At 40.0% G+C, this 10,478-nt stretch overlaps 1 protein-coding gene across 1 annotated transcript in view; it reads right to left on the bottom strand.

Moving 5' to 3' along the window:
• Nucleotides 1-709: 709 nt before the first annotated feature.
• The window catches only part of slc15a2 (solute carrier family 15 member 2), a 32,107-nt gene continuing 22,338 nt past the window's right edge, over nt 710-10,478 (bottom strand). The window contains exons 21-22 of the mRNA XM_080477821.1: nt 8,002-8,106; nt 710-2,481 (exon numbers count right to left, since the gene is read on the bottom strand). Coding sequence (XP_080333947.1) covers nt 2,260-2,481; nt 8,002-8,106 — 327 coding nt within the window. The 3' untranslated portion in view covers nt 710-2,259. The remainder of the gene's footprint in view (nt 2,482-8,001; nt 8,107-10,478) is intronic.

Here is a 10,478-nt window from a genome sequence, read left to right as displayed (position 1 = left end):
AGCAGGATCAGGGTCCAGGAAGCCGTCTTCCAAACTCAGCTTCTGGAAGACTTGTCCTGTGTTGGTTGTTTCCAAGTCTTTCAGCTGGAGTTCAGAATCAGCTTGATTTGAGAGCGTTGGGCGCTTCTCTGGAGATTCATCTCCCACTGTGGCATGAAGTGTGGTGAGGATTTGCCTCTTTTCCTCCACTGTGACGAGGGGGTCAAAAAGTGCCAGAGCGACAAGCTTCCCTTCAGTCTCATTGAGGGAGGGGTAAATGTTGTTGGAATTGGAAAGAAATTCACCAGGAGAGTTTTTCCAGCTATTCCAACAAATTTAGGGGGTTGGAGCTGAAAAAATATTATTTTGAAAATGTACCTCTCTGGAAGGACCACCCTAATGTATATATTGATTAAATATGTCAACATGATTTCAAAACCTTGTACAGATATAAAATGAGACCTTTATCCCATTTAGACACATTTTTAAGGAATAAATCATGAAATATGTGCAATTCTGATCAGTTTCACATCTTTTGCCACCGTGTTTCCCTTAAATAAATAGTACATAATGGTGATAATACTTCAGTTTTGTGACTATAAAATGTCTTGTGTAAAAGTTATTAAACAATTGTTGTGTTTTTAGACCCCAGCTGAAGCTTTAAAGTTTAAAACACAAGTCGCAGCAACACATCTGCTTTTTCCTGAATAAAAACTAGAACAGCCACAGAACAGGATCACATCGCTTGGTTTTCTTTTCACATTACAGCACATCAACAGCAAATCACAGAAGTTTTCAATGGCAGAGCGGCAAAGATGTCACAATATGAAAAGTGGAGTGGATAATGCAACCTCAAATTTAGCATTTATTAATTTTATAAGGAGATTTTTCTCCCACAAATGATCTTAAAGCTACTGGTGCGTCTCAATATAATGTAAATAAAATGGAAAAGCAGTGAAACTTCAATATCTTTTCAATACATATTATCAGTTCATTTATAATTTCAGCTTCTAGGGCATCAGCAGCTGTATCTCCAAATGACCTTTTTCTATTTCTTTTAACTGTAGGCCATAATTATCTCAATTAAAATTTCAAAATGCTTGAAACCCGACATCATATTAGTGTAAAAACTAACAATTACCTTTACAATGATGATTTTTCTGAGATCGAGGTCTGGCAGCACAGGCTAAGAAATCAATGTTGTTTCATCACACACTGTAAGAAATAGTGTTAATTCAACAAATATGTACACCACTCATGATTTTAACAAACCATACATACACAGTATTGATTTTGGTGTGTGAAATTGCACATTTCTATCTCTTTTAGTTAATTTCTTTTTTGAATATGTTCAGTTTCTTTGAGAAAAATAAAGTTTGCTGTACCTCCATTACAGAAGCTAGATGTCCCCGACGCTTACAGGGACCTGTAAATACCTCCTCATGAGCTCCAAGTGGATTTTGACACTTTGAATTATTTTTTGTTTAACCTTATTAGAGAATCATTGATGATTTCTTTTTTGCCCTTGGTTTAGACTGGTAGGCCCATATTTCTCCAGCTTGGTCGTATCCACTGCCTGTTATGTTTTGCTTGCAATCAGAGCTGTACTGCAGAGCTACTTAATAAGGAGAGAGTATGCAACAAAAAAATAAGAAAGAACCTGCAAGTCAACAACAAGAGAATACAAAGCCCAAATTGATTCATTGCTCATAAAAAAAAAAAAAAAAAAAGAGAGAGAGAGATATCTGCATAAATGCAGCTGAATGAGAGAAATGTCTGAGGAGGAATATTTACAGGTTCTTGTAAGGACACACGTCTCAGTATGCAAGTACCAAACACATCACACATGATCAGATTCAGTTTACAAATAAATGTGGTTACAAATATCCACACCCACACATCTATTTGCTTCTCGGTTAAACCTCGTCAATTTGACTGGATTTAACGTTTAGAAAGGTTAAAAAGATGTTTTCATTTACTAATATGCATTAAACATGTCTTTGTGACACAATCAGACCCAGCAGGTAAAATAAATGCAAAACAGGAACAAACTAAATGAAAGTAAATCCTGATTACATAAACTTTTGAATATATCCTTTCTAATTGAAACTAAAGAAGCACTGAGGTACTTTACGTTGAAAATACTTTGGGGGATTACACAACGGGAGAATAACAGGAGGATTACACAACGTCCAAAATACTGAACTTTAAAACCGATAAGAAATGCATGAGGATCTTCAAACTTTAATTCCACAGAGATAAAATGAAAAGGGTGCTCAGTTACAGTTTGGTTTGTTTGTCCGCTTGGTTCTGGTGCGAGTCGTACTCCTTCATCTTCACTAGGTCGTCGTCGTCGTCGTCATCCTCCTTTTTGCCTGAATCCCCCTCCAGGTAGAGCTTGTCCAGCTGCTCAGGGTCCACGTAGGTGTAGAAGTGAGCCATGATGGAGAAGATGATGCAGACGCCGAGCAGCAGGCCGGCGAACAGGACGAACTCCTTCCACTAAGATAACAAACAGTTTTCAATTTATTTCAGCATGACTCAACCCGTTTTGAAATATTCTTACTACATGTTTCCAGCACTGAAAGCCGAGGTGAGGCGGCGCCTCCCCTCAGACTGTACAATCCTGGAGAAAATGTGCAGAGTCAGGTTTATTCACTGTTTCTAACCAATGCAATATTCCTGTCGCCTTCTTCACGTCATAACGATTATGATCATGTGATACCATAATTTTATGCAGCGACCCTCCAGCCGTCATTTGGACGGTCAATTTTCAGAAAAGACAGATGAAGAAATAGCACACGTGTTGCTCAAAGCCTCTAACATACTGTATGTGTATAATGTCCATCACTACTCGTCACCCTCGAATTTTATCTAATGAATCTTTTTTCACCAAAATATAGTGAATTATCGTCTCAAGTAAACAACGAGCAAATGATTCCCGGTTTGTATTACGCCCAGTAAGGAGCAACGTGATTGGTCAATTGATTCCATGCGGTCTATACCTTTTGAAAGGTGGCTTCTGATTGGTTCATAATTCTCTGACTCATCGTGATGCGTTCAAATGCTGAAGCAGAGAGGAGGAATTTCCTTTCCACGATGCTGAGGAATTCTATCTGCTGAATATCTACGGACCGATGATCGATCTAATTTTTCTTTTCCAACATGTTGACACACGTTTGGACACCTGCACATCACAAATATAAACGAGGGAATAAACAAGGACCTGTAGTGAAGTTTGAGGTGAGGTGAGTCGGGTACGGGTACGGGTACGGGTACGGGTACCATCACTAATGAAAGAAGCTATTACCTTAAAAGAGAAAATACAACTTTTTAACAAAGCATGAAAGTATATAAGAAGCATCACCTGGGATAAAGGAAATATATCACTGTTAAGAAGCAGAATCTGGACTTCCGGTTTGGGTGAACATGGGATAGGGAGCGTCGCCAAAACCCCAATCTGCTACGAGTGCAGTAACTAACATTTGAACCTCAACCAGCACAGAGACATGTCCAAGGCGACAAAGTCGACAGAAACAGACGCCTCTGTGACTAATGGCGACACACCGCTAACTAGCATAGCCGCCATGCTAGAGGCCAACAGAGCCAGCCACGCAGCCGCAGAAATAACATGAGGATAATCGGCCTCCCCGAATCAATCGAAGGCCCCAGACCCACAAGTTTGTTCGCTGAAGTTTTGGCAGAGATACTTGGTGACCAGATCCTACAGTCTCCTCCTGAACTGGACCGGGCCCACAGGACGCTCACCGCCAAACCACAACCAGGCTCCCGACCGAGACCGGTAATAGTCCGTCTCCATTGCTACCAGACCAAGGAGCTGATCATCCGAGAGGGCTGTGGGAGCCGAGGGAAGCTCCAGTATCGGGGTCACCAATTCTGATTTTGGAGGACGACACACCGGAAGTCACAGAGGAACGGGCTGAATACCGGGCAGTGATGGCTAACCTCTACAACCTCAACCTTCGGCCCGATTGCAAATGACCCTGGAGAACGGAGCGAGGAGGAGGTTCTCATCTCCGGAGGAGACCTCCATCTTCATGGCCGAACATCAACAAACCCTGAGGCCTAATTAGCTTCCGTGCTAATTCACCCACGGCTAATGTGAGCCCATAAGAGGGGGCGACATTAACATTACACATCCAGAAACTGTTTGTTTGAGAACTTTTTAGGCCTTGGCACCGGTCATTTACTTTACTTTACCTGGACAATATACCTGGTTACTTTGTTTGCCTCAAATGGAATGTCTGTCATAAAGATGCTCTGAATCATTTTAGAAACCTCCTTCCAAAAGGCCTAAAAACTGTCCAGGACCAGACTATGTGGAAATGATTTGCCTCTTGGCTCTGCGCTGTCTCCAACATGCAGATGAGTTGGCGTTATAAAAACTCTAATGAGGCTTTTCCAGCCAAACTCTCTCCATAGTCTTGAATTTGACGTTTTACACAACTGTTCCCAATCTTCTGCAGTCACATCCAAGTTTCCTTCCCGTTCCTGTTCAACATTCAATGAGCTGCTTTTCTTTTGTTGTAGAACCCCGATAAAGTCTTGAGATGGTTTTTTTGGTTTGGGTCCGAAGTATAAGCCTCTAAAAACACTTTGATAAAATATTGTCCCATTGGTGTTGTGTAACTTTCTTTTTAATTTGCTCAATATAATGACGAGCCGGTATAAATCTAAAGAAATCATCCTTATTCAAATTGTATTGTCTCTTTAAGTCATGAAAATGGTTCACTTCCCCATTTTTCATAAAGGTGCAGTATGCACACCATCTCAAACCTTCTCTCAGATGATTTTCAGTCATTACTTTCTTCCACAGCATCAGTGGCAAAGCAACCCGAGACTTTCCATTTTCCTTTAACTTATTCCTTCGCCCTTTATCTGCTACTGCTGCTTGAATTGGAACTCCCCCGTCATGTCCTCCTCAATCTCCTTCCATCCTGCCCTGTATTCTGATTACACCAACATATTAATGGTCTCAGTTGTGCAGCCACATAGTCATCTTTCAGACATGGGAGTGCGACCCCCACCCCCTCTATCTTTTGCCAACTGTAACCTCTGATATTTCATTCTTGGTCTTCGCCCTTCCCAAATGTATCTCAATATAAGTTTCTCTCACTCCTGAAGCTGTTGGTCAGACACTCTATTGGAAGGGCCTGGAAGAGATTCAACAATCTCGGCAGAATCATAATTTTTACTGATTCAATACGAGACCCGAAATTAAGAAAAGCTTTTGAATCCCATCTCCTCATGTCTTCTCTCATTTTGTTCTTCAGGGGCGGAAAGTTGATTGAGAACAATTTTGACAGGTCTTTAGGTATATCAACCCCCAGATACCTCATGGATTCAGCTTAGAGCTGCTGAGTTATAACTCATCTTTACGATTTCTGAGGGGTTGTAATTAAAAATTTAAATTTGTGTTTATGAAACATTCAACTTATAACCTGAAAAAGATCCACATTGTTAGAGAAAATAATTGTATGAGAGATTTTTTGGGCTGTAACAATATATCGTCTGCAAATAAGGAAATCTTTTGTTCTGCTCCCTTCATACATATTCCAATAATATCTTTATTTTGATTAATCCACTGACTAAGGGGCTTGATAAAAGTAAGAGTGGGCTCATGGGGCATCCCCGCCTTGTTCCACGTTCCAACGTAAACCGGTCTGAACCTGCTCCACTGATGTTCATTCTTGCCTTCGGGTTATCATCAAGTGCCTGTATTGTCCTAATTGTCAAAATGTCCTATTGTGAAATCCAAATTCTTCCAAAACTCTGAACAGAAAAGACCAATTTACGCACTCAAAAGCCTTTTCTGCTTCTAACCCTACTAGTGCTGCTGACAACTTCCTGTCCGTCATGTGACTTCTTACATGTAAGGTCCGTCTGATGTTATCTTGGTTTGTCTCTGACGTATAAATCCTGTTTGATCCAAGCTGATGATCGGTGGTAACAGGTCCTCTACTGGCTCGTATAGGTGTGGAAATGTTATAGTCCTGATTCAAAACACTGATCGGTCTAGAACTACCACATTCACATTGATCCTTCCCTCCTTTGGAATAAATGAAATTACCACTTCCCTCCAGGAGGGGGGTGTAATGTTCCTCTTAAGGACTCAATTAAAGGTTGACTGCAACATAGGGACCAATGAGACCCCATCACCCTGTACCAGTACCCTGTACCAGTACCAGTACCAGTACCCTGTACCAGTACCCTGTACCAGTACCAGTACCAGCACCCTGTACCAGTACCCTGTACCAGTACCAGTACCAGCACCCTGTACCACTCTGGTCCGGGGCTCTTCCTTGGTTTAAGATGAGCGATGGCTGCAGTCATTTCTTTTCCAGTTACTTGTTCAGTTACATTGGTAAGTTTAGGGAGTTCAACCTTCTCGAAAAAATGTTCCATCTTTGTTCTGTCAAACTGTGATTGTGAGTATAATTTTTTAAATCATATCTCAAAGCTCATAGTCATTGGGTTTTTAATTGAATTCTCTGCCTTTTCAGCCTATATGCTACCAATGTAGTGTCTGTCCCTCTGCCTTCATAATATTTCTGTTTTGTAAATATTAGCTTCTTCTGTATATCTCTTGTATGCGGCTCATTAATTTTGTTCTTTTTCTTCTTGCCTCCCTGATCTTCTCATCATTTGTGTCTTTATGCTTTTGTTCTTGCGTTTTTAATCTGCTTGAATTCTTTTTGCGTCACTTTCTTTAAATGAGAACTATATCCAATTATCTTACCTCTTATCACTGCTTTACATGTGTCCCACAATACTGGAGGCAAAACCTCACATTATCATTTTGTTCCAAAACCTCTGTAATATCTTTCTTTATTTGGTCCTTCATATGATTCAATATATGAATGTTTCATCTCCAGAAGGTGTTTCTCTGGTATTGTTCTAAATGCAGTTGCGGGTATAGAGGGCTATGGTCTGACGGGTCCCTACTCCCCATGCTGCAGTCACCAACCCGCCAGAAATCCTTTGGAAAGATCAAAAAATAATCCATCCTTAAATCTACCGAATGTGGATTAGACAAATATGTGTAGTGTCTTTTTGCAGGATTTCCCTGTCTGTCTCCAGACATCTACTAACCCAATGTCTTCCATTGCCACATTGAACCTTGTGTTTACTTGACTGGGCTGACCGACCTGCACTTTAGAAGTCTCAAGCTTAGGGTTTAATCCCCACAACAAATTAAAACCCCTTGAGATTCCACTATTATCAAATATTTGTCTAAAAAAGCTCCAATCTGAATTTGGGGGTGCGCCTCACCTCTTAAAGAGGCAGGCACACACAATTACATGTCTAATAATTTAATCAAATAAAACAAAACTCCACACAGCAGACATTTTTGATGTTTCCCTTCTTCACGCTCGTCAACAAAATGACGTCCCCTTTTTATAAAATATACCTTGACAGTCGGCTCATGACGTGCTCACTCTGGTTGAGCCCCCAAAAAAAGAAACAAAAAGAAATCGGCAGATGACCTTTGGCCAATGCTTCTTTTTTTGTTTTCATATGCAGATAATATTGTATATAATATAATATAATATAATATTGTGTCGATATCGTTGTGCATCCCCACTGAAATAACAAACTTTCTGATTTAGAAAATTCACAAAATCCAAAACAAAAACTACCTAATTTTACTCTCAAAAATATTTCAATGAATGTGCTATGAAGAGTTCCCAACTTCATGATACTTTATGTTTTTGACTAGGTTTTCAGTACTTTCATCATTGTACTCAAATGTTTTTAAAGTAACAAGTATGTAGGAGTAGAGGTGTCGACCTTATTTTAGACGTACAGGTAAATTACGTCTGGAGTTGGGCCGAACCAACAAAGATAATGACTTATAAATATAGAGATTATTCTCTAAGTGCAAATAAGTATTATTGAACAACCTTGTTTAAGAAAATATCTTGATGCAAACCTGAAAAAAGAAAAGTGACATTTCAAAGGAAAAAGAAAGCCCTGAACGCTGAGTGTAGTTTGTTGTACCTGTTCCAGTCCGGCTCCTTCTGCCACGATCAGAACGATCACGTTCCCGAAGGCGACGGTCAGCAGCCAGCCGGCCTGGAGGACGGACTTCATGTTGGCTGGAGCCTGCAGGGCAGAGACCCACCGTCGGTGAGCAACGCAGCCTAACAGCACTCCTGTCACACTGCTCACAGCCTCGCCACACAAAGCTCTCAGGGAAAACATCAAAACGGAGGATACACACTCCACATTGGTTCCAGGGTGCAGAAACACATTGTACCTGTACAAAGTGTGAAGATATCAGGATTGTATCGGTGGTATTATGGTATTACCTCTACTTGATGTTGATCATAAAGGATAACTGTGGTACTGCTTGTCAGCACCAGCATTGTGATCCGGCCAGAAAAACAGGAATGTTCCACTTTCCTGATTAATCACACGATTAATCACACGTGGACAAAGAAAAGTCCTGCGCAAATGATGGGGAGCAACACACACACACACACACACACACACACACACACACACACACACACACACACACACACACACACACACACACACACACACACACACACACACACACACACACACACACACACACACACACACACACACACACAATCTGGACTGAGGAGGCAAGGAAAGCACAGTGCACATCCACATGGAGAACATGCACCCCCCCCCCCCCCCCCCCCCCACAGAAAACCCCCAATCTGTGAGTCTGTCTGGGCGAGTACCTCGTATTTTCATAAAAAAATGATTTGGTTAATGTTGAATACTGTAAAAAAAGGTATTTGGTTATGCATGATGTCATCTGTAATCAAGTCAGTTTTACACCTAAAAAACTAACTTTACTATATATGACTGGCCGAGAATCACATTTTTATTGACCTAAAAAAAGAAAGAAAACCCCCATTCAATCTGAATGGATAGTTTTTATAAGCCATGACCAAGTAAAATCGGATTTTAATCTGCTGATTTGACCTGGGAAGGGAAGCCAGTGGCTTTTCGGTGCAGCTTTTCAAAACGATCTCTGCACCAGGAGTGTCAAACATATTTTAATTCATGGGCCACATGCAGCCCTAGTTCATCTTGAGTGGGCCAGAGCGCTAAAACAGTGCTCTACTAACCTTTACATTTAAACTGGAATTTTCTTCTTTTTTTGTTGAGCCGAGCATACGTCATCAAAATATCTATATTTTCACAAAACCAAACACTCAACACTCTGAAAATGATTACAATCTAAACGTGAAGTCATTTTTAATGAAACATTCTGGTGAAATACAGTGAAATGTCCCAAAAACTTGATGAGATGCTACGAAGCTTTTCTGCGACTGTTTTTATCAATGTGTTTCTAAAAAGTTGTGCTGTTTACAGCAGAGCTGCTCAGCCGTCCTCGGTCTCCCCCCGGCACCACAGAGCTTTATTTGTAGAGCCCATTCATGCGTCAAATATATTGTAAAGGCTGAATGAAGAGCCCTCTATTCAGTCTTGCAGAGGGAGAGAACACGTGGGAGCAGAGCAGGTTTTTACCACTTCAGACGGCTGCAGAATTTCAAGATGCACTAAACACTCTGCAACAATACAATCTTTTCAAAATGAATTAAATATCCTGGATAAAAAAGGCTTTACAATAATAATAATAATAATAATAATAATACAAAAACGGCACAACAACTAAAATGGGGGAAAAATGCTAAAGTGAGAAACGAGCTTCAAAAAGGAAAGAAAACAAGCAAAACTGCTTTGTAAATAAATAAAATGGCTAAAATCTCCTTCCTGTGGTCATAAGACTCATTAACTCCTCCCTGGAAACAGTGTTTGTTGTGTTTTAGTTCATTTCATCCTTTCTGTACATATTAGTCACCGTTAAGCCTTTTACATATTAGTATTTAAAATACATTTAAAAAAATTCAGTTTTATTAGATATTCAACTTTGTTTCTATCTATTTGGTGTGAAGCAATGCTTAAAGGAATTTCCCTCTGGAATTAAAGTATCTCTTCTTTTCTAGTCTAAAATGTCAAAATTGTCTAATTAATGCTGGAAAATAAGGATTAAAATGCTAAAATCAGGTAGAAAAACAGCTGAAAGTGTAATGAAATGTTTGTCATCCTAAACTGTAATTGAACCGTCATGAATGCAACATAAGCCTGATCTTAAAGGTTAACACAACGCAGGATATGTAATAATCCTTATGGGTGCTGCGATGAAGAAATGATGTGTGATAAACAGGTAACATCTTTGAGTTTCCACATAACAGTGCTCTTTCTCTTTCCCCTAACTCAAGTGGTTCTTCTTCCAGGTTTTTCTTCTTAAATCAAATTTAGTTTCCATGATTCAGAACTGAACCAAGAAGCTGTGAGGGAACGTCATTCAATGAACGGTGGATTTGTCGATTCTCTGTAATTACTTTTCATTATGATTCTAATTTGTGTTTTTTGGAGAATGAAAACTGGATGTTTGTTTGTTTGAGTGTTTACCAAATACTTCTGAA

This window comes from Lipophrys pholis, assembly GCF_963383615.2.
Source record: "Lipophrys pholis genome assembly, chromosome: 13".
In the NCBI taxonomy this organism is placed as follows: Eukaryota; Metazoa; Chordata; class Actinopteri; order Blenniiformes; family Blenniidae; genus Lipophrys; species Lipophrys pholis.
Note: the sequence above shows the minus strand (reverse complement) of the source record. Positions and strands in the feature narration are given on the sequence as shown.